This window comes from Coccinella septempunctata, chromosome 5 (genome assembly GCF_907165205.1).
Source record: "Coccinella septempunctata chromosome 5, icCocSept1.1, whole genome shotgun sequence".
Taxonomy (NCBI): Eukaryota; Metazoa; Arthropoda; class Insecta; order Coleoptera; family Coccinellidae; genus Coccinella; species Coccinella septempunctata.
The window spans coordinates 24,369,809-24,395,629 of NC_058193.1; the positions used below are offsets into that span (position 1 = coordinate 24,369,809).

General features: G+C 35.6%; 2 protein-coding genes and 1 long non-coding RNA gene across 6 annotated transcripts; 1 reads left to right on the top strand and 2 right to left on the bottom strand.

Annotated features, from left to right (window-relative positions):
- Positions 1-482: 482 nt before the first annotated feature.
- Positions 483-4,285, bottom strand: LOC123314336 (REPTOR-binding partner). The gene is made up of 4 exons (XM_044899532.1): positions 4,127-4,285; positions 1,801-1,888; positions 773-894; positions 483-720 (listed from the first exon to the last, which is right to left on the bottom strand). Exons 1-4 carry the CDS (start codon positions 4,169-4,171, stop codon positions 625-627), a joined length of 351 nt encoding a protein of 116 aa, XP_044755467.1. The 5' UTR covers positions 4,172-4,285; the 3' UTR covers positions 483-624.
- Positions 4,286-4,655: 370 nt separating this feature from the next.
- On the bottom strand, positions 4,656-25,744 carry LOC123313719 (protein rhomboid). 4 transcript variants are annotated; one of them, XM_044898704.1, is made up of 4 exons: positions 25,579-25,744; positions 6,021-6,262; positions 5,445-5,765; positions 4,656-5,071 (listed from the first exon to the last, which is right to left on the bottom strand). In XM_044898704.1, the coding sequence occupies exons 2-4, from the start codon at positions 6,222-6,224 to the stop codon at positions 4,754-4,756; spliced, it is 843 nt and encodes a 280-aa protein (XP_044754639.1). In that variant the 5' UTR covers positions 6,225-6,262; positions 25,579-25,744; the 3' UTR covers positions 4,656-4,753. The 4 variants fall into 4 exon arrangements, with proteins under 4 accessions (XP_044754639.1, XP_044754638.1, XP_044754640.1 ...); XM_044898703.1 differs by lacking the exon at positions 25,579-25,744 and adding an exon at positions 24,279-24,436; XM_044898705.1 differs by lacking the exon at positions 25,579-25,744 and adding an exon at positions 24,133-24,272.
- Positions 8,242-9,247, top strand: LOC123313720. The gene is made up of 2 exons (XR_006537764.1): positions 8,242-8,645; positions 8,715-9,247. It is a non-coding gene; the product is annotated as an uncharacterized LOC123313720 (long non-coding RNA).
- Positions 25,745-25,821: the final 77 nt, after the last annotated feature.

The following is a 25,821-nucleotide window of genomic DNA, read 5'->3' on the forward strand; positions in this document are numbered from 1 at the left end:
GGAAATTAGTCTGAGGCAAAAGATTCATGTCAGGTGAGTTTTGTTGTTCAATCATTATGATAATAATTCAATTTTACAAAAAACAAACTCCATATCTCCATACATTGCGACACAAAGTGTTGAGCGAAAAGACCAATAAACAGTCATTTTCATTTTTTCATATATGCTTTTTTATTTTAATAACCGGTGATAGGAATATTAGGAGAGATTATATTTACGCACCATTCTACTATTCCGGATGTGGTTGCATGGTTTTTGCTGCGGTATTCAATATAATATAATAAGTTTGAATATCAAAAGGGCCACTCCTTTAGAATTGTGTTTGGTATGGATTCTTAAACCATTTATCGTCTTTAAGCGTTAACAGAAGATGAATTCCACGTAATGGATAAATGTCATAATCCCTCTTGATACCAAAACCAAAGGAATTCAATTTCTGTCCAAAAAGCGAAGGGAACATATTATGAATGAAACAATAATTTTAGGAAATATTTCAACCTCATTCTATTGAATATTATAAATATAAACATCTTAAAAATAATAAAAAATAACTGGTTCATATTATAACATGGTATTAACAATATAATTTTTTCCAAAAATCATCAAAAATTTATCACAATTGTTTCACTGTTCTTGTTTGAGGATACCGAATTCTTCGAGGACCTCTTGAATCCCGTCAGGAATTCTACCTTCATCTATTTCTTTGCCCCAAGAAACATACTGAAATCATTTGTATGTCAAGAATAATATGCTTAATATTCATTCAACCTACTCTTTCAAATTCTTTTCTCAGAGCAAATACTGCTTTTTCTCTATCTGCAACAAGTTCTTCTAGATACTGATATCTAAGTTTCTTCCTTGCTCTGCATTCTCTTGCACTTTGTCTGCTACGTTCTGTAAAAGGATAAATTCTGGTGAGAGCTTAATTTGTTTCGAGATAATTTTCATCGATTTGAATATCTGTGATTAATGAGATCTTGTGATCTGAAATCCAGTGTATCCTGAAGAAATGAGCAGACTCATATCAGTTTTGAAAAGTAGGGTTAATTTACAGGGTTTCTTTAAATGAGTGCGAGAGTTTTAGGGAGGAGATTCCCAGGCAAAAATTAAAGATGGACTTTCATGTGAACTAAAGTACTCTGGCCTTTATTAGAAAGGTTACAAGCTGTAAAAAATTAGTAAAAAATAAATAAATAAATATTCTTTCCTCGATAGTGCTGAAGAGTTGAAGAAATGGGATTTTGTGGGCATGTTCTACCAATAAGGATACAGTAGAAATCAAAGTGACTTAACAGCCACATACTAGATTTTATCAATTCCATTCACAGGAGATACAATTATGCATAATGTTGTATTGTGTTTTTTTATTAGGAAACTATTTTGCTTTTACAAACATAATTCAAGAGTAGAAAAAGATTTGCAATGAATCCTTATTTCCAACACATATTTTTAAATAGAGACATATAAAAGTTTCAGTAAATAATTGAATAGGGGTAGCATGTTTCACTCCTTTGAAAGATTACAAAAAACATGAAAAAAATATTCATAGGTAGCCTAATTATTGATACAACATGCCCACAAAATGTCATTCCTGCAACTGTCCAGCACTTCCAATGAAAAAATAGTAAGAGCTTAGTTTCATGAAAGACCCCCTTTAATTTTCTACAAGTAATCACCCTAAAAACTTTCGCTTTCACTTATTTAATTTAAAATATGTCGATGAGATAAAATTAGCCACTCTATTTCTACAAAAATTCAATTCAATGAGATGAAAAATTCGTGAAAATAGTAAATACAAACCTAATTTCGCTCTCATGTCAACTTTATCTCCGGATTTTCTTCCTGGCTTACGTCCCCTCTTACCCGATTCTTTACGAATAGGACCTTCCTGAAAAATATGACGTAATGACAATTGAAACTGAAAAAATCTATAATTGCTTATTTTTTTCATTCATACATATGCAGTCTAGTTAATTGAACATTACATGCTAGGCTGGAGTCTTCGCAGTGTTGAATTTTTTTTTAAATTGTTTTTTGTGTATGTAATTATAATTCGTTTATCTGCGATGACAAAATGTACTTATCAATTATATTTTCATTACATTTTGTCATTGTGATTTTCATTTAAGATAATTCATCAATTACTAGGTACACTACGAAAAGGGATGCTTTCGATAAGTAATCCTCGGCAACATTCATTTTTGGCCCAAAGGACTTTTAAAAAACTACTACCCTCCTACCTCTCGTGCATGACTAACTCCCCAATTATACAGGAGAAGTGTAATTTAAAATAAAAATTAACCTGTTCGAATATTTCTCAACAAAATAGTTAATGCCGATATATGAATTTTGTCTGTTACATTTTACTCACTCTTGTATATGTAGATACACAAGGTGATGTTTAGTTCATCTATCACATCTGCCAAAAAAATTAAAAGGAACAAAAATACCTTCCCCAATGAAATGAAAACCGGAAGCATGCGTGGAAAAACAATTGCAATTTTATTTTGGGAATCGTCAACTCCAAGGCACACCAGACGGTGTTCAAAAGATGACATTAATGCATATAATCTTGTTCATACTTTCCGGCAATTTTTTTATCAACACATTTTTTCTCCCAATAAATTATTAAAACAATTCATTCACGTTCCATTGCAATTTTTAGTGCGAAATAATTTAATCCATAAACGCCGAAATTAATGAGTGCAACTGCAGGAAATGCATTTTTCTAGTGGAATAGCCACCCATGTGACCCTTTTCAATAGGAATGAAATGCAGTTATGTTAATTATCGAAATCGTAAAAGAAATTAATCATTAACTCTCTATCTCCACAATATAAGAAATTATACGCATTATGAGTAATGATACTCCTTGACATATATCGCAGAACAAAAGCAAACGTCGATTTAGAGCATCAGTTTTTGGTAATCCTAGGATTACAGGAAAAATGCATTCTGCATTCAAAACACCGACAAGAAGTAAAGAAACTTTTTTTTTTTTGAACGTATCGATACGGAAAGCAAAACATATCAAGCCTCTGCGATTATCAAAATATTTACAGCAATGTTTACCCTTTAACTATATGCGTGAGGTATACTGATAAACAATTTTTTTTTTGAAAATTCACAACAGTTGATAGGTGATACAGACTACAGGATTCTAGACTTACCGTTCGCCGTCTCACACAGAAAAAATGCGTAGTTTAATGTATTATATATGCCAGGCAAAAGAAAGCTTCAGGCCACAGCCAAGAGCGTAGAAGGTATCACCGTGTAAATATGACATCGCTGCGTTGTAGATTGGAGGTATTGCGCAGTTTGACTAGCAGGAGGCAGGAGTGATCGACCGAATAACTATTGCACGAGTGAAGAATAAGAAAGTAAAGGACAACGAGAGTTAATTGATAATATGCAAACTGTATGATATAATTATTAATACTTCCAGAATCAGCGTAGTAATTCCAAGTGAAAACGGAAGTGCACGTCAGAATTAAATGATTCGATTTCATACCAGTAATCTTCAATCGTCTCCGAAACTAGTAACAATATTCAATTAATGATATCAAAAATGAATTTGCAACCAACAAACCACTGATGGCGGAAGTAAAGGCTGATGAGTCTATCATTAAAGCATTATTCGTTTTGGTGGATGCGCTCTCTAAACGCCTATAGCGCCAGAAAGTGATCTGTTGGATTTATTCCAAATCACGAAAATAAGCCAAATTGCCCCTCTTTCAACTCCATATTGATTCCATCATATCTTATCATATTGATTCCATCGCTAGAAACGTGTATTTCAGAAGTGAGTATGAGTAAATGAACGTGCATTCCATTCATAAACATTGATCCCAATGTTTGTGCGCAAGCGTCGGTAAACATGAATTTCAACCCAAATGTGCCTCCCTGATTGAAGGAGTATCAGTTGAAATTGTTATCGAAATAAATTTCTTATATTGCCTAATAACCGAAACCAAAGCAGTATTCATAATACAAATTTCTTCAAAATATACAGAAACATGCTTGCAAATAATGCGGTCAGCCATTCAAAACAATAAGCAATAAGCATACTTTTCAACGAATGAAATGCTGATTATATAAAAGATTCTGAATGTCAGTTTCTAATTACCGATGTAGGTTGCTCCTCGATCACTGCCATTTCTTGAAAATCCATTTCTAACACTTGATTTCAATTTTTGTTCGGAAAAAATCAACACTTTGAAGAAAATACAAATCAACGTGTCTTTTCCTTTTGTGTGTTTACAAACATATGCAAGGTCAGTAAATGTTACGTCACGATCCTACACCTGAACATGCGCAGAGGATGGAGATGGAGCGTCACAATATTTTTTTGTGCTTCAAGCTTCCACCGTTAGAGGACAGCATGAGGCTTTTATCCAAAGATATCTTTGCTTTTATCTGATAACCCCAAGTAATGTTTAACATTGGTGGATGCGCAACCACAAAGAAGAAGCACTAAATTTTTCGACCTCTTTTATGTTTATTTCATAACACCATAGTACATCATGATTGCCTAGAATGAAAATAAGCATCCGGAACTCTTTCGTTAGAAATTTTTCGGAATTCCTGATAGAAAAATCTGTAGTTGCCAATCTGAATCTGAAAAGTATATCTGGGATATTTTGCAAATCCAGTAGTAAACAAAGTTCATTACATTTTATTTAAAAAATTGTATAAATTGTTCTGTATAAAATGAGTAGCGTACAAATGTTTTTCAAAAATTCTGTACAAAATGTTAAGAATTCATTTTATTAGCGCATTTTGAAGCACCTGAATCAATCGTTATTATAACAAGGGTTGTGAATATTAGAAAGTACAGAAGTGAGCTGAATGTTAAACATATATTTTTCCTTTCTTGCTGCAGTCCTTTGGTATTCTCATATAGGGCGAGGCCAAGTATCAGTCCAGTTAAACCTCCGAACAAGTGGGCTTCCCATGAAATAACGGGTTCTTCTCTGGACCAAAAGTGGTAAAGGTTGAAAGTAATATCAGATAAGACGAGAACGGAAATGCATATTCCTCTATATGCTTTATACTTTATATTCTCATAATTCTGAAAAAAACAAATGGTCATAAATTATTCTGTGTATTTTTTTTTACAGGAAAAATAGTTATTTGTGCAACCAGTTGGCTAAGCAGTATTTTTCATAATGAGCGAATTTCTGCTCAACGAGCGAAACAAGTTGCGAAACAGTAATAACTTTTAATGGTACCTATAATAGTTCGATCATTTTTTCGATACACAACTATGCATAAGTGTACAACTAAAATAAGTTGCAAAATCCAGTTACCCGCTTAGATGAAACACACTGGTACACAGATTTATGGAACTGGAATCGAAAAGTAACTCCCAAATTCCCTACAATTTCTTGCCTATTGTTGGAAAACAGAAAAAAAAACAAATGAAACGACAACATTAAACCTACCAAGTACAGGTCGGCCACAAGAGAAATCAGTAAAGAGTACACTCCCGCTGAGGCGCCAATTAAAATTCCTGGATTGATGCAAGACGCACCAAGCACTCCTGTGACTCCCCCAGCTAAATATAATATCGCTACTTTCAGTCTTCCTTGCTTTGTCTCCAGAAAAAAGGCAAATGTGCATTGCAGAAATAAGTTTAACGTGAGGTGCACAACATCCTCATGTAACAGCATATAAGTAAGGTACCTCCAAATTTCATACTTCTTGTCAGGATCGAATCTCAGTAACTTACGAATATCGGCATTGCATTCAAAATAGATTATCGCCTGAAATGAATAAAGTCAAAAATTGAAATTTCTGGAGGAAAGTATTTTTTTTATTTAGCTTATACAGCTAGACAGGGTGGGCCAACGAGAACTATACTTCATCTTGAGATTATTAAATGAAGACCATCATTCATAGAAATTCTATGAAAAGAACGTAATTTGAAAATTTGTTCAAACTGTACAAATAGATAATGGCCATTATAAGGATTGAATAATTCTCGTATAATTGGATATATTGGATTGACTGAACTTTACCTCAGCTAAACTTATCACCAGCATAAAATAAGGCAAATTTTGAACGATGTATTTCCATACATCTTTGGTATGGAGTCGCGCATCTCTCAGAGGGATGCGTACAAGACATTTTTCTTCGTCTACGGTTGAAGTTGGTGTAGTAACAGGGCTGATGTAGATGTTCTTCTCCCCGAGCGGTTCATCATCTAGAGAAAAATGTCTCATAGTAAGGGTGGCGAGACATCAGGCGAGGTTGTTCTAGCCTGCAAAATTAAAGGCAAAAAAATATTAAAGTATTCTCAGGAACTGAAAAGACTAAGAATAGGAGGAACATATTATACTTTAGAGTGTAGACTAATGAAGCTCGAAATAAAGTGTATATATCCTCAACATTTCTCATATTATAATTAGTAGCGAATTTTAATGTAATGTGTTCATTTGTTCGTAAGGAGACACATTTTGAGGTACTCGGAATCGGAAATTTAAAAATGTAGCCCCCTAATGGGGCGCTAGAATCCTAAGAATTCAAATAGAGGGTAAACGAAGGTCGAGAGACTTCATTTCAAAAGCCTTCGAATTTCCTTTTCAGTCTGACCCGAGTTTCTCTGGGTCGGTAGTTTGATAAGAAAATCTCTGATGGTCACATTTTCACAGAGTGATTTCTGGCTCTTATCAAAATTTAACATTGAAAAACTTTGCTTTTTCATTCTCTTCCCGTGTGTTTTTCAGTATTAATTTGATAAGTCAAGTATCATGATTTTCTCAATAACAACGTGCGCAATTAATGGGTTTGTGCCACTCAAATACAAAAAAGGCTGCTGAAAGACTTTTCAATAAAACATTGCTGATAGACATTTTTTCAGCCACAAATTTGTTTTAACTTTAAAGGAAAAATTTAGGGAAACTGGTTCAGTTTACAAAAGAAAACACCACTCAAAACGGGTCGTCAATGATGAAGCTTGAAGTTGCTGTTTTGTCATGTTTCATGTTTCTTTAATTCCTTTAACACCCAGTCGTTACGATAATCATAAAAAAGCTTCTGGAGTTAGCAGATCATAAAATGAAGCCCGTTCAAATGATGAATGAAGATTATTCAGACCTCCAAATCTTATATCAAATTTTTTTCTATAATCAATTCACAACATCGCTGCAGGAGTGTTAATTTTTTTTTAGGTGATGGTACAAAATTCTAGAGCCAGTTTCTTAATAACTTTTAAAGCCTTGTGTCAGTCGTCTCGTAGTCTCGTTCAGGCCTGCTAAAAATGAAACTGAAGGAAGCTTCAAAATCAAAGGGACTTTGATTGATTATAAAACTGACCGTTAGAAGATAATTTTCCCGCTTGATTAGAATTCTGAACATACACAACGCTTTATACTGGATGAAATATTTATGTTTCTATTTCTAGAAGCCGAATGTGTATGTTTGCTTCTACATCGTTTAATTCAGCCAAGAATGTATTGAGTAAGTTACAGATTACAGCACATAAGTTAATCTTTGTGCTTCACTGATATTTGTTGGTGAAACATTTCCTTTCAGTTGGAATTTGTTTGTGTTAAAAATATCCTAATGAGGTCAGAAAATGAAGAAAGTTACAAAACATGTGTAAGATTCATTAATTTGACATGGGGAAAACCAGATTCAATGAAAGATACCTACATTTTCATCTGAAGGGAGTTTCTATTTTACGCGAATTTTACTGAAAAGTGTAAAGAGCAACAGTTTTTCGAAGAAAAAGGTTGTCGTTTTAGACCTTCCCGATGCAAAATTCAGATATGTTTTCTTCGAAAATTCATATAAAAATTTAAAAAACCAATATGTAAGGTAATTTAGTATTGAGGATGTAGAAATTCAAGTTCATTTACAATTTCATTATTATCTATGTAGTGGTAAATTCATTTTATTAGTTTTCTATTTTCATTCAATTTTTGACCATTAAGTGTGATCCTTTTCTCTTATATTCATCGAATGGTTATTTCAAAAGATGGATGCGAACACGAGTATAACAGAAAATACCGTTAACATTTCCTAACGAACTTACCGAAATAAAAAAAAAGTTTTTGAAGCAGCTGAAATTTTAAACAACATGTTTACCGAAGAGAACGTATTATAATGATGAGATTTCATCATTGCCAAATATTAGCAATTTCATTTTCCACATAAAATTTTTCTTGAGTAAAACGTTAACGCCCGAGCAGGGACTTGAACCCTGGACCCTTGGATTAAAAGTCCAATGCTCGAGTAAGGATCGGTCTACCGAAAAGTCTTTCGATCGAAAGTTTATTCAATAGAAAGTTCTCTGCATCGAAGAGTCACTCGACCGAAAATGACGCCCACTTTCTCCTGATTGGCCAGATTGGTCGGAACGATTCGGAACGACTCGGAACTGGCACTCTTTCATCTTTGTCTTATCATTTCTGAAATTTGACAGAGAATTTGGACATTTAATTCTGCAGTACCAAAACGGTTGATTGTTTACATAACCTTTAATCTGGAAATTTTTCGACTTTCCTCAAAAATGAAATCAATTTGAATAATCATTTCGACGAATCAAGTAGGACCAATGATAATATGATGAAATGCATTGAAAGTGCTCTCTAGGATACATTCACTGATCAAACGGAATATATTTTCTATATATAATAAAAGTAGGTATCCATAAATTGTATCATTCTCTCATAGTACTAAGTTTAATCAAATGCAACCTTTGTTTTCAGGTAGTGTTGAATGATCAAAATACTGCAATATTCTGTATTTGTTTATAAGAGAGGAGTGTAGGGCAAGAGAACCTCACTTCTCAAATGTACCAAGATTTTCGAATTAAATGAGAATGTGATGACGATTAGTTATAATGTCATCTTAACATATAAATTCTACTGATTGAGGCGAATAGGGCAGTTGGCAATCAGAAAATTTTAAGACCTATCACATTCAATGCTGATTTTTCTTAACTCGAATAAATAATATAGATTACAAGAGACTAAGTACAAACAATGAGTATAATTTACAAACGAGCCATTCAAGAGATTCTCCTCAAACTATGGTTTCAGAAAGTGGATAATAAAAGGACAGATGGAATAACAGATACCTGTGAAATCAATAAAATTATTGAGAAAAACAGTGAACTGCTGATATAAGCTTTGCCGATAAGAAATATTTCAAAATTGCCTAATACAGCAATGAGAATCATACCATATGTCAAGTCATTGTATTGGAATAATTAAATATAAACTGTAGGTTGAATTTTCAAGATGTTCATTTGATTCATAAAACCGAATAAGATGTATTATCAAACATTCCAAATATTCTCCTCATACTATGATGTATACTTACTCTAGATACGAAGAACTAATAGGTAACATTTTGTTTCTTGATGGATAAGTTTCATTCACACTGATTCGAAGTGTCTGTTTTGAAATTTGCATGGGTTTTTCCCAACACCAATATATAATATAGATTACGAGAGACTAAGTACAAGCCATTATTATTTTATACAAACAAGAGATTCTCCTCAAACTCTGTCTGAAAGTGGATAATAAATGGACAGGTGCATTAATGAATAGCCATGAAATTATTTGGTAAAACAGTGAACTGCTGATATAATAAGCTTTGCGAAGAAGAAATATTTCACAATTGCCTATTGAAACAATGAGAATCATATCGTATGTTAATTCATTGTGTTGAAATTATTAAATATAAACTATAGGTTGAATTTACGAAATGTTTATTTCATTCATAAAACCGAAAAAGAACTTTGATAATACATCGTAAATATTCTCCATATTCTGTGATATTACATATCAGGAAAAGAGGTCAAATTACTGGGTCTTCTAAATATTCTTTATTGAAGTCATTCTAGCTTTCGTTCAGTTTCTGGACTTCTTCAGGGACAATGTCCATTAATTAAAATATTGTATGTATTTATTCTTAGTTTCTGAAGAAGTTCAGAAACTGAACGAAAGCTAGGATGACTTCAATGAAGAATATTTAGAAGACCCAGGAATTTGACTTCTTTTCCCGATATCTAATATCACATCATTTAAAGAGGTCCAGATTTCCTTTAATCTAATTCTGCATATTCTCTTCACACTATGATGTATACTTACTCTAGATACGAAGGACTGATAGGGATAGTAAAATTTTGTTTCTTTCATTTATACTGATTTTAACTGTCTGTTTTGAAATTTACCAAGTAAAATGTTACTCTGATCTTAATTTTTCCCTCATTTCAATGTTCGATTTCAAAGATATACTGAAATAGTGATAGGCATTGTGAAATAAAAGAACACATTTAAAAAATCTATTTCAGTGAAAAACACACTCCGGAATATAAGACTAAAAGTCAATGTTAAATTACTCAATCTCAGATTCAAAACCAACTGGCAAATCTTGGATATATTGGAAATCTGGTGAGCAGGTGGTTTTAGTATTTCCCGTTCATTGGGTTACTAGGAATATATCGAGTGCAGTTGTCTCACATCTTCAGTGGGATATTTGAATGTTTTCAATTTACCTACAAAGATTTTCTTGTCTTGGAGAGCATAGGATAACAGAGTAGGTAGCAGGCAGGCATCAGGTTGAAATGATGTATCATTCTTGTAGGTGCTGAAATGTTTAGGGATCTGGCAAATCTTGTATATATTGGAAATCTGGTAAGAAGGTTATTCTAGCATTTCCTGTTCCTCCATGACTTCCATACAATAATACCATCTTGACTGAAAACCGTCTCTAACATGGTTATTTGAAGACACTCATTTACAATTCTTTGGCGTAGTTCGTCCAAATTTCAGGCCGAGTCACAAAAATCTTGGACTTAAGATGGCCTCACAAGAAGTCCAGAGGGTTCAGGTCAGGTGTTCCGGCAGGTCAGTCCATATAGGACCTCTTCTTCGTAGGTAGCATCATGGGCGCCCGCAGGGGGTGGCCAGGGGGGCCATGCCCCCCCGTGAGATTCTGGTCGCCTTATTGTTTTTCAGCACAACACCTTCAATATTATCCTTTGTTTTGTGAAACTCATTGGTCAGAGAGATATAAATCTTTGCGAGTTTTCGCTGAAAACTTTGAAACTATATTCAAAAAGAAATTTCAATGAATTCCTCAACAACAAAAAGAGCTGCTCAGTTATGGGCTGCAATAAATTCTTTCACTTTTGTGGTTTATTTAACGATAGCCAGTAAATATTCAAATATATTGGAATCAATAGCAAATACACTACAAGGTGTTTTTATCAATTTTGTAGATGTTCAACGTCACATAAATTTAATTATAGATATATGTGGAAAACATCGTTCCGATGATCCATGCTTCACAGAAATTTTTTCCGAAGCATCATCTATTGCTCAGAGTCTCAATATAGAGATTGGAAAACCACGAATTTGCTGTAGACAAATGTACAGATCTAATTAATTATGAAGCATCTTCAGCTGAAGATTACTTCAAAAAATCTATATTCACCCAATATTCATATATCATCTGATTCCAGCCCTTGAAACGAGATTCTCAAAAGAACATGAAATGCTTGTTTCTTTGTTCAATATTTTGCCCAAGAATTCCAAATTACTAGATATTGAATCTTTCGCATCTAAGGTCGGCCATATGTATAACATTGAAGATTTTATGGAGCTCGATGCAGCCGTTCGGTCTTGACGATCATTTAATTGATTCCATCTTTTTGGAAATTTTTCGATAGTCACCGTTAGAGTAATTTTTCTCTCAATAAAAATAACCGTAGATGGAAATGTGATATATATTCTGAAAGAGCATTTCCTATAGTTAAAAATCTGAATATTTTATGGAACTCGATGCATCCCGTTCGGTCTTGACGATCATTTAATTTATTCCATCTTTTTGGAAATTTTTCGATAGTCACCGTAAGAGTAATTTTTCTTTCGATAAAACTAACCGTAAATGGAAATGTGATGCATATTCTGAAAGAGCAAATCTTCTAGTTAAAAATCTGAAGATTTTATGGAGCTCGATGTAGCTGTTCGGTCTTGACGATCATTTAATTGATTCCATCTTTTTGAAAATTTTTCGATAGTCACCGTTAGAATAATTTTTCTATGAATAAAACTAACCGTAGATGATGAAAATGTGAAACATATTCTGAAAGAGCATTTCCTCAAGTTAAAAATCTGAAAATTTTATGGAGCTCGATATGCATCCGTTCGTTCTTGACGATCATTGAATTTATTCCATCTTCTTGGAAATGTTTCGATAATCACCGTTGGAATAATTTTTCTTCCAATAAAACTAACCGTAGATGGAAATGTGATACATATTCTGAAAGAGCAACTACTCTTGTTGAAAATCTGAAGATTTTATGGAACTCGATGCAGCTGTTCCATCTTTCTAGAAATTTTTCGATAGTTACTGTTAGAGAAATTTTTCTTTCAATAAAACTAGCCAAAGATGATATTTTGCCCCCCCTGAGAAAAATTTCTGTGGGCGCCCATGGGTAGCATATTCGAGAGAATCAAGTCAAAAGAAGGCCCTCATTTTTATTATTATTTGAACTGGGGTCAGTGGGGTCGTTATGTGGCTCGGTTAGCCTTTCGGGAACTATGACCATGTAGTGACTATGTGATCGTGAGAAGAAAAGATCTGAAAGAGGTGTTGGTCACTAAACCCAGAGCAGATCTGGAGTGCTGGACTGATCATAGGCTGGTAATCTCGAGAATGAAAATCTCAATGCGCCCAAAATACCAACGCAAGCCAAAGTATCTAAAAGAGCCCTTCAAATTTCCAAACTACAAAACCCTTCTACAAAGGAAAGATTCACAGCTGCCGTCAAAGATAGCCTAACACCACCGGATTATAACGACGACATTGAGACTCATTGGCTTCGCTTCAAGACATCTCTTACAAATACAGCGAAAGAAATACTGGGCACAAAACGCTCCCGAAAATCCCCAGACTGGTTTGCCGACAGCGAAACTCATATCGCACCCCTTTTGGACGCAAAACACAAAGCGATGAAAACCGCAATTAACAAGCCTGGCGATGTTGCAGCCCAAAAAAGTTTTATAAACATAAAACGCGAGGTCCGTCAAGAAATAAGAAAAATCAAGGATAGCTGGTGGAAAGAAAAAGCAAGGGAAATACAAGCTTACGCCGATAACCATGACTACAGGCGTTTTTTGAAGACTATTAAAACTGTTTACGGTCCAAGCAGAAAAGCCAGCTTTCCTATAAGTGATGCTCATGCAGCTATCCTAACTGATGATAGAAAAATTCTCGAAAGATGGAAGGAGCATTATTCACAGGTCTTGAATCAAAATAACGACTCGGATTTATCCATTTTAGACCTGCTTCCCGCGTATAGTCCGATGACATCGCTTGATGACGAAATCTCAATGTCGGAAATCATAAGTGCGATTAAAAATATGAAAAATGATAAGTTACCTGGTCTAGACGGCATTCCAGCGGAGATATTCAAAGCCTTGGATGAAGACATTGTCAATAGTCTCCTAACACTATTCCGCAAGATCTGGAAACAGGGAGATGTGCCACAAGACTTCAGAGACGCTTCAGTTATCAACCTCTATAAGAACAAAGGCGATACGTCGAATTGCAACAATTACACGGGCATATCATTGCTTAGTATAGCCGGTAAAATTCTCTCGAAGATTATGGCTAATCGTGGTTCCACTCTTAGAAAAGCTATTACCTGAATCCCAGTGCGGCTTTCGACCAAATCGAGGTACGGTGGACCTAATTTTTACACTGCGACAGCTACAAGAGAAGTCCCGTGAACAACAATCAAGGATTTATACAGCCTTCATCGATTTAAGCAAAGAGTAACAACTCTTTGATTTAAGTAAGGCATTCGACTCGGTGAATCGGAGAGCGCTATGGAAAATCATGGAACGTCTTGGAGTACCCGAAAAATTCCTACCATTGTGTAAAAGCCTTCATACCAACAACACCGCTAGAATACAGCATAATGGCTCCACAACCGACCATTTCTCAACCAACTCCGGAATAAAACAAGGCTGCGTATTAGCGCCTTTACTGTTCAATATTTTCGCCATAGCTGTATCGATAATTGCAGACATGAGTATGCCCGTAAGAGGTGTTGGGATAAGATTCAGATTTGATGGAGGCCTGTTTAACCTGAAGCGCCTAAGAGCAAAAACCCGTACCAAGTTCATCACGGAACTTCAATATGCAGACGACTGTTCACTCATCGCTAGCAGCTCAGAGGATCTACAGATAATGATGGACACCTATAAACATATATACGAAGCTTTAGGCCTTAGACTCAATATCGACAAGACCAAAATCCTGGTAAGTCCGCCAGAAAGCCTTCAAACAGATATCAGCCTGGAGAATGAAACTCTAGAACAGGTCGAGCAGTTCAAATACTTGGGAAGCCTCATAAATACTAGGGCTAGCCTAGACACGGAAATACAAAACCGTATCAATTCGGCATCGCGGGCATTCTGGAAGCTAAAGGACAGAGTTTTTCAAAATCACGACCTCAATCTGAAGACCAAGACAGCTGTTTACAAAGCAGTGGTCCTCCCAACGCTTCTTTACGGAAGCGAAAGCTGGACGCCCTACAGGCGACATATTAAACAGCTTGAACAAACGCAACAACGTCATCTAAGACAGATAATGCACATCAGATGGTGCCACAAAGTTTCGAATGCAGAAGTCTTGCAACGAGCGAGTTGTACAACAATTGAGACTCAAGTAACGAGGGCCCGACTCAGATGGAGCGGCCACATTCTGAGGATGCAAGACACAGGTGAAAACTTCAAAAGGTCAGTACGATTCTGAGCCCGTAGAACAAGCTTTGACCGCGACCAGACAGACTAGGGATACGAAAATAAAGCCTCTGCAAGATAGTGGGACGGTGTATGGAATTATGAAGAACATTGAACAAAAACATTACACTGTGGAGCAATCGACGATCCTCCAAAGAGAGAAACTGATGTCTCAGAAGCAATATACCGTCAGGGGTACCCCGAGGTGGATGAAATTTATCCCGTCTAAAGGAAAGATATTTCAAGAATCTCCTTTGAAACCTCTCAAGCGACCCAGCGTAAATCGATGGTGTTTGTTCCATACGGCACAAGAATAATCCAGGCCAGATCTCACTAAGTAATAATAGAGGGACTTCATGCGGTCCACGTCCGAAAAATGTAGTAGAACTCGTAGATTTCGACAAATAAAACCCAAATTCTTCTTCACTCCAGTAGTAATGATCTCAACATGTTTGCCGAACGAAAGTTTTCTATCGAATGTGACTGACGGGCAATGACGATGCAATCATCTCAGCTGCTCTTCAGGAAACACTAACAGTAATTCAGGGTTGGTGTGATGGGGGGCAGTTAGGCGTGAACCCCTGCAAAACCTTGATTGTTCCCTTTACCAGGAGAAGAAAGTTCCAAATTTCTCCCCCAATTCTCTATGGTAAGACTATTCAACTCATAGAGGAATCCGAATATCTAGGCATTACCCTGGATAAGAAGCTTCACTGGCACTCCCATGTGGAAAGAGTCTTCCACAAAGCCAGGCACTCCCTATGGGCCTGCCAAAGGATTTGTGGAAAGACTTGGGGGATAGCGCCGAAGCAGCTCCGCTGGCTATACGTCATGGTGATCAGACCATTGATCACCTACGGCTGTATCGCCTGGTGGTCCTGCACAGAACGCGTCCTAACCCAAAACAAATCTTCGAAACTCCAGACAACGGCATGCCTCATGATTTCGGGGGCATTCCGCTCTACCCCAACTGCGTCCATGGAGATGCTATTAGACCTTCCTCCCCTTCACATTTTTATCCAGGTAGAGGCAAGACTAGCAATCACAGGCTCCACCACCTTACCGTAAATGAGCCTGACAAACTCATTTTCTTGCCCAATCGTCTTTCAGTCCAACTGGAGACAGACGAGGTGATGGGCATGAGAACTGATCAGATAATCACGAGAACCAGCACGGATGGAACCTTCAGTTCTCTGATTCCAAGCAGAGACGAATGACTCCGTCACAAGGAATTCTATCTACAAGGACCTTGCTGGTTTACTGATGGCTCCAGAACCCTAGGGATCTGGAGCCGGAGTCTCTACAGTCGTAGACCGCTGACCGAACTCAGTGCCAGTCTGGGAAAGTCGGCGACAGCATTTCAGGCAGAAATCTTCGCTATTGATCTATGCGCCAACCATTTGCTTAACATTGGTTGGGCGAGTAGGTCAATAAAAATCGTAACGGATAGTCAAGCTGCAATTAAATCTCTCGCAGCAGACAAATGCAACTCGGCACAGGTATTTGAATGCAGATCTAAACTATCCAAATTGGTAGGTTCACCGTCTGTTCCGATATTCCTGAACATTACTGTCAGTATTTCAGAGACGATGCCTATTGGCCCAGTCGTTCGAGTTCTATTGTTATTCGATTGCTGGCCAGTAAAACCAGCAATATCGAAACAGGCCCTCAAACAGACTGCAACTGATTTGGGTACCTGGACGTGGACATTCTGGCTTCAGTGGCAACGATGCATCGGATGCTCTAGCCAGAGAAGGCGCAACATCAACGCTTATTGGTCCGGAACCTAGTATAGGAATTTCCAATTCCTTGATCAGGGACCGGAACAACAGCTGGATAAGGCTAAAGGTCCTGGAGTACTGGCGCAACCATCCTGGACTGCGTCACTCGCATAGTGCCTCCCAGCCCGTACACCAGTCGTTGGCTAGGATTTTCTAGAACAAATCGGAGATCTATAATGGCGGCTTTCACAGGACATTGTAGACTCAGAGCCCATCTCAAAAAGCTTAGCATCGTCAATGACCCGATCTGCAGACTCTGCTTATAGTCCAGGAGGCAGGGTCTCTTTTTTTCAAGGAATTTCATCCCGGCTGAATTTAATACTGTAGGTTGTAGTCACATTGCAAATGACGAAACCGATCGTCGGCTTCAATACCATCGGTGGGTGCAGGCGTGGGAGGCGGCGGAACTCGGGAAAAAATGCAAAACTTCAAGTGATTTTATCCCTGCTGAAATTTTCTATATGTAATATTGATGTTAATTAGAAACATAATAGTGAAGTCAGCCGATCGGCGGAGGGTGGAAAATACGTCAGTCGAGCGCGTGAACTTGGGAAAAAAATTTGAAAATCATCCCGAATGAAAACACCTCCATATTTCTTACATATATGGAAATATAAAAATGACCGTCAGCTGCGTGTCTAGCGGGGGAAAGACCGTCTGACGGTCTTTCCCCCGCAAGACAGTGTGTTTTTCACTGAAATAGATTTTTTTTTTGAAGTTGTTCTTTTATTTAACAAATCTTATCACTATTTCAGTATCTTTGATATCGAAACCTACAGTTTTATATCAGCAGTTCACTGTTCTACCAAATAATTTTATGGCAATTCATTATTGCACCTGTCCTATGGAGTGACCTGCCGTCACACGTAGACATTTGTCTACAGCAAATTCGTGGTTTTCCAATCTCTATATTGAGACTCTGAGCAATAGATGATGCTTCGGAAAAAATTTCTGTGAAGCATGGATCATCGGAACGATGTTTTCCACATATATCTATAATTAAATTTATGTGACGTTGAACATCTACAAAATTGATAAAAACACCTTGTAGTGTATTTGCTATTGATTCCAATATATTTGAATATTTACTGGCTATCGTTAAATAAACCACAAAAGTGAAAGAATTTATTGCAGCCCATAACTGAGCAGCTCTTTTTGTTGTTGAGGAATTCATTGAAATTTCTTTTTGAATATAGTTTCAAAGTTTTCAGCGAAAACTCGCAAAGATTTATATCTCTCTGACCAATGAGTTTCACAAAACAAAGGATAATATTGAAGGTGTTGTGCTGAAAAACAATAAGGCGACCAGAATCTCACGGGGGGGCATGGCCCCCCTGGCCACCCCCTGCGGGCGCCCATGATGCTACCTACGAAGAAGAGGTCCTATATGGACTGACCTGCCGGAACACCTGACCTGAACCCTCTGGACTTCTTGTGAGGCCATCTTAAGTCCAAGATTTTTGTGACTCGGCCTGAAATTTGGACGAACTACGCCAAAGAATTGTAAATGAGTGTCTTCAAATAACCATGTTAGAGACGGTTTTCAGTCAAGATGGTATTATTGTATGGAAGTCATGGAGGAACAGGAAATGCTAGAATAACCTTCTTACCAGATTTCCAATATATACAAGATTTGCCAGATCCCTAAACATTTCAGCACCTACAAGAATGATACATCATTTCAACCTGATGCCTGCCTGCTACCTACTCTGTTATCCTATGCTCTCCAAGACAAGAAAATCTTTGTAGGTAAATTGAAAACATTCAAATATCCCACTGAAGATGTGAGACAACTGCACTCGATATATTCCTAGTAACCCAATGAACGGGAAATACTAAAACCACCTGCTCACCAGATTTCCAATATATCCAAGATTTGCCAGTTGGTTTTGAATCTGAGATTGAGTAATTTAACATTGACTTTTAGTCTTATATTCCGGAGTGTGTTTTTCACTGAAATAGATTTTTTAAATGTGTTCTTTTATTTCACAATGCCTATCACTATTTCAGTATATCTTTGAAATCGAACATTGAAATGAGGGAAAAATTAAGATCAGAGTAACATTTTACTTGGTAAATTTCAAAACAGACAGTTAAAATCAGTATAAATGAAAGAAACAAAATTTTACTATCCCTATCAGTCCTTCGTATCTAGAGTAAGTATACATCATAGTGTGAAGAGAATATGCAGAATTAGATTAAAGGAAATCTGGACCTCTTTAAATGATGTGATATTAGATATCGGGAAAAGAAGTCAAATTCCTGGGTCTTCTAAATATTCTTCATTGAAGTCATCCTAGCTTTCGTTCAGTTTCTGAACTTCTTCAGAAACTAAGAATAAATACATACAATATTTTAATTAATGGACATTGTCCCTGAAGAAGTCCAGAAACTGAACGAAAGCTAGAATGACTTCAATAAAGAATATTTAGAAGACCCAGTAATTTGACCTCTTTTCCTGATATGTAATATCACAGAATATGGAGAATATTTACGATGTATTATCAAAGTTCTTTTTCGGTTTTATGAATGAAATAAACATTTCGTAAATTCAACCTATAGTTTATATTTAATAATTTCAACACAATGAATTAACATACGATATGATTCTCATTGTTTCAATAGGCAATTGTGAAATATTTCTTCTTCGCAAAGCTTATTATATCAGCAGTTCACTGTTTTACCAAATAATTTCATGGCTATTCATTAATGCACCTGTCCATTTATTATCCACTTTCAGACAGAGTTTGAGGAGAATCTCTTGTTTGTATAAAATAATAATGGCTTGTACTTAGTCTCTCGTAATCTATATTATATATTGGTGTTGGGAAAAACCCATGCAAATTTCAAAACAGACACTTCGAATCAGTGTGAATGAAACTTATCCATCAAGAAACAAAATGTTACCTATTAGTTCTTCGTATCTAGAGTATGATAGAGTATCATAGTATGATAGAGTATCATAGTATGAGGAGAATATTTGGAATGTTTGATAATACATCTTATTCGGTTTTATGAATCAAATGAACATCTTGAAAATTCAACCTACAGTTTATATTTAATTATTCCAATACAATGACTTGACATATGGTATGATTCTCATTGCTGTATTAGGCAATTTTGAAATATTTCTTATCGGCAAAGCTTATATCAGCAGTTCACTGTTTTTCTCAATAATTTTATTGATTTCACAGGTATCTGTTATTCCATCTGTCCTTTTATTATCCACTTTCTGAAACCATAGTTTGAGGAGAATCTCTTGAATGGCTCGTTTGTAAATTATACTCATTGTTTGTACTTAGTCTCTTGTAATCTATATTATTTATTCGAGTTAAGAAAAATCAGCATTGAATGTGATAGGTCTTAAAATTTTCTGATTGCCAACTGCCCTATTCGCCTCAATCAGTAGAATTTATATGTTAAGATGACATTATAACTAATCGTCATCACATTCTCATTTAATTCGAAAATCTTGGTACATTTGAGAAGTGAGGTTCTCTTGCCCTACACTCCTCTCTTATAAACAAATACAGAATATTGCAGTATTTTGATCATTCAACACTACCTGAAAACAAAGGTTGCATTTGATTAAACTTAGTACTATGAGAGAATGATACAATTTATGGATACCTACTTTTATTATATATAGAAAATATATTCCGTTTGATCAGTGAATGTATCCTAGAGAGCACTTTCAATGCATTTCATCATATTATCATTGGTCCTACTTGATTCGTCGAAATGATTATTCAAATTGATTTCATTTTTGAGGAAAGTCGAAAAATTTCCAGATTAAAGGTTATGTAAACAATCAACCGTTTTGGTACTGCAGAATTAAATGTCCAAATTCTCTGTCAAATTTCAGAAATGATAAGACAAAGATGAAAGAGTGCCAGTTCCGAGTCGTTCCGAATCGTTCCGACCAATCTGGCCAATCAGGAGAAAGTGGGCGTCATTTTCGGTCGAGTGACTCTTCGATGCAGAGAACTTTCTATTGAATAAACTTTCGATCGAAAGACTTTTCGATTGAGAGAGCCGTACCGCAATGCTCTACCGACTGAGCTACCCGGGCTAGTGAAGAAGTGTTGTTTTAATGTGTATACAAGGCTCATTACTAATTACTTGCGCGAAGTGCGCTGTTTGTGTTTTTAAAAAAAAAAAATCTATAGTTTTTTTATCTTTTTCATACGATTATTTTCATGTGATTTTATTTATTCGTAAAAAATATAAACAGGAGTTTTTTGTCTCTGGGAAAAGCAGACAATAATATATGACAGTGTATATACAGGATGTTCCTAAATTGAAGAAACGGACGAAGAGAGGAGATTCCTTGAGTAATTTTAAGAAAAAAATTATCGTACATATGGGATCGCAAATCTTTCCTTTTCGAGATACACACGGTGTTGATGTTTGCATGAATATTTTCAAGTTTTTTTCTCATATATATCTACACTTCAAAAGAAATTCAACCGAAATTTTGCATAAATATTACAATTGAGAGTTTACACCATGTGACATGCCAATTTCGATAGCAAATCTACAAGGTCCTCCTGAACTTTTTTTTGGTGGCCCCTTAAATTTAGAAAAGAGTGCGAAATATCTCAAAAACGGCAATTTTTAAGCACATTTTGGATATCAAATACATTCATTTTTATTTTCATCATGCTTTCTAAATCTGCAGTGAACTACAGTGTGTTCCATAAGAAAAAACATATGTTTTGTTCCTACTACTTTCCTGAGACAAAAACAATTTCAAAATATAGCACCAAATTGACCTTTGATGATTTTGTGTTGAGAAAAATTCGAAAAATTTAACTGCTTAAGCGTAATCGAGATCCGCGTCACCGGTGAAACTGTATAAAGACTTACAACACGAATAAAAGATGTTGAATTTTTGTTTAATTCTGAATATTCTTCTCTCACCAATATTTCATTCCAATATAGCCTTTTTCAAATACTGAGGTCTTTTCAATTTGGGATATTCTGGTGCATGAATGAATAGGGGAACTTGCTTCTCATGTATTTTAGTTGAAATTTCACTGCTACACTGAAAAGAAAAACCGTAGGCCAATTCTCGAGCCTGTTCGTATCAGCAGGAACATAATTAACAGGGGAAAAGAATGGATATTTGATAGGAAAACACTCAACTGCGCTTGTAACGCGATATACTGGTATTCACTTTTATTCAGTATAGTAAAAGGAAATCTAAGAATTTTACCGCACATGCCGGCACAATTAGCACACCTACTGTCTATTACGCTCACTTAGAGAAATGGGCGCCTTTTATTTTTTTAATTATCTCTGATTTTATCGCAGGCATTAGAATGAACGTTCATGTGTTCGGTGCTGTAAAGCAGAATACGGCTGTCAGTAGTTTTATTTATATTTTTCATGGTTTCCAGCCTATAGAATCTTTCGAAACTGGCTACAAGGAGCGTTGATGGATGCCATGCACCGATTTTTCGTAAAAAAAGGTCATTTCCAGTTTATAACAACTGACCCGACTGACTGAGATATTTTTGGTTATTGCAACTTTGCCTACTAGTCACTTGGCGTGAGTTTTTTTTATTGGCGGAAGATAGAACGGGTCAAAATAAACTGTTTAACCAAAAATCGCAGGTTTTCACTGCAAATGAGAATCAACGGCAACAAGATGACCGTCTTATTACTTGGCAGATTTCTCATGAAAAGTTTCATTTTGATAGGTACCATACCTACTCCTTAACATGGAAAACTTAAGCAGCTTGATAAAGAAAAATTGAAATAAAATAAGTTCTTAAACTAACCAAAATATTTAAAATTAAAATTTAAAATATCCAGAAAAATTGTTCAATGTTGACTTCTGCACTGTTCACAACTTTTCACGATACACCGAAACTATTTCCAGAATTTGATCCCCGTTTCTGCCATACCTTCCGAATCCTTTTCATTTAGTTACGAGCGAGTTAGTACCCCTCGACTTTTTCTGGTAAATTCGGAAGTGGAAGGTAGTCATTTGAAGACCTGTCCAGCTGTACAGCAAAGATTATAGAGTTCTCTATAATGTAGGAAATACCCAGTATACCTAAAAACTTTACTGCACAGTCTGCACCTACCTCGTAAGGAAGAATTACTCTCATGTAGGTAATTATACATTAAGGAAACCACTCATGAAATGAAATTCTTTGTGTCCTTGTATCAGAAAATTATTAAAAACACTGGGACACGTCAACTTTTAAATTCAATGTTGCACATCTTAAGCATAAATTTGAATATACTGGGTGATTGGCGTAAGTCCAGCACAGCCCACTTCCTCTTTATTCTAAATGGAATATATACTGTATATTTTTATTTTTATGAAGCTTTTAATAAACTGATTTGAACAAAATATAACATGTATGGTATATTATTATGAACTATACCGGAATAATTTTGACAGTATTTAAGTATTATTAGTTTCAATAAACTGAACACAAATACGTACTTAAATTACATAATATAATTGATTTTAATAAATTAAAATAAATGCTCAAAATGTTCTCCACCTCATTCTTGCATTCATTGCAATTACAAATTACATGGTCTCCCATAAAAATCATTGCTAAAGTTGTTTAATGTTTCAGTAGATATAAGTATTCCGCATTTCTGTAGTTATTTCATCTGGCATAATACATGCATTAATAGTTTGTTGAAATCAAATTGTTAAGGAGATCCAAAAATATACAGGCTGTTTCATTTATACAAGGTTTTCAATTTTGAGGCCTTTTTTGACAGAAGGTAGAACTCATCAAAATAAGTCGTTTAATCAAAAATTGTCTATATAAAATATCCAAGATGGCTGAGATACAACCCCTAGAAGTTCGACGAAATTTCATTGAATTTCAAGTAAGGGACTGTAGAAGGTGACTCCGGCATCGCAAAAACGAAACAAACATAATGGCTGGACAATGAATGGTTCAGTATAATTGTCGTATAGTGCAATTTAGGGTGAAAATAAAATGTAAAAAATCGGGGCAGTTTCTTGAAAGTGCTTATGTTAGTTATGTTGAAAAAGTGCTATGATGCTTCCCCATTTCATCCCATTTTTACGACGACTGTTGGAATGTTCGAACAAGACGATTGTGATGCCCATTGTGAAAAAATTCGTGAATAATTTAGACGAATTTTATTGGTGAAATTTTGAAGTATTATTCAATTTTTTACACTTGTGTCCTAAGTCACTTCTGTCGGTTGGTATCGAATTGAGCCATTTCATAAAATCGTGGAAGTTACTGAAAAATAATTAGAACAATTCGGCAATCCTAAGTTTCCATTTTCATTACCTCGTAAATATCGAACGAGCCAATATCCTGAACAAAACCACATGGTCGAATCAGGAGATAAGTTTCTTCCCACTGCGATAATTCAGCAAACACACGGTCTAGCTAGGGTCGTATTAGGATCTATTTCAGTAATTATTTTCAATTTTTTTTTCAACTTTGTCATTTTGAAAGTTTTGTATAGGTGATTTTAGTGAAACGCTTCTACCTTCTGTTGAATAAAAAGCCTCACCTTCAAGTACACCCTGTATAAAGAGAGCGGACCGTGCTGGACTTTCTACTCACCCTGTGTATTTGAGTCAATGCTTGAAAAGCGCACCGTTGAATTTGAAAGTTGACATGTCCCAGTGTACTTATAATTTTCTGACATAAGATAAGGACACAAAGAATTTTATTCCAGGTGTTTTCCACACTGTATATGTATTACGTACCAATGAACAAACTAGTTTCGGTAGCACTTTAACACTCACTGCAACCCGATTATATTCAAATTGCCAGGTATTCTCCTTGGGATATATGGATTAGCGAAATAGTTGCGTTGGTGAACTGTTCGCGAATCTACCGTTAAATTTATTAGAACAGAATCGTAGCATTATCGAAATATTCAATGGTATACAGATAAAAATCAGTGAACCTTGTTAACATTTCGTGGTGATGCAAGTATTGATAATTAATTATATACGAAATCGGAATTTAAAGACCAAAATGTTACGTACAAACAATTCAAGAATGTTATGAGGGGGAATGAAACAATCATGAGTTATTTGGGTCTTGAATTGGGATTATTTGATTGGAAGATCGATCATATTACATATGAATATGTGGGAAGGATTGAACTTGCATAAAGAGATATCGATGATTTTGGTTCATCCCTCTCGAATCTATAACTTCGAAAAAAATTATTCCTTATACATTATATTCATGTTATTTTTGCTTATTTTTGAAGATATTGTAAGGCCAAAAAAAATGAAAATTTCTGCCTGCCCTACTTTCGCACCCTGTACAACAACAGGGGTTGAATAAAAAGTTGCAATATTGCAATATGTCAGTGGCATACAAGGGATGATGCTTTCCATCTCGGAGGTGAAAATTCAACATGTTCAAAATAATGACGAAGTTATATCTAGTCAAATTTTGGAAACTTTTTTTGAGTGTCCCACTTCATTTGCTGTTTAGCTTAGTTCGAAACTTGAAACTAGGCAAATAAATTGCTCTAATAACACTTAAATAAATTTTTTTACTGAAAGTATGTACTTAATTGTGCGCAAATAGTTATGGAGTAATTGAATAAGTTACTTTTTTAAGATTAGGTATTCTTATAGCAAGTTGCTCAAGAGTCGCGGAAATATCATAGCAATCCACCCAAAAAATCCAATAAAAGGATCATTGGGAATATGAAGTACATACATAGAAACCCACCTACAACTAGCAAAACTTGAAATAGTATCGTGCTGATCTATAGGAAACAGTAAATAGTATGAAACAGTTCAACTAACTCTCCCAGAAATCTATGCTTCTGAGTAATTTCATACAAACCTGAGAAATACAATAATACAATAATAAAAATATTATAGTTCAGAAAATTGAAAAACTGTAATATCTGTGAATTAAATTTAAAAACTTTGAACACCTAAGTAGATAGTCAACTCAAAAATTCTCGAATCAGTTCGAAATCCAATATCAGGATAATTATCCTCATTACCATAATATATCCAGATATAGCACTCTTACCTCCTTAGTTCAAGAACCTCGAAGATAACATATCGCCTCAGCTTCTTCCCGATCCCGTGCCAGAAATGCAAGTGCACTCATTCATTTACCATTCCTCCTTCCCGAACACGAACTACTAAAATATTCACGCTCCTAGCGTTTCATACAGGGCCCATCCTACAAACAACTATCATAAATTCACGAGGTATTTCCACAGAAAGGAAGAGAGAGGATGAAAGTGAAAACGCATGAACGTTGCCGTGG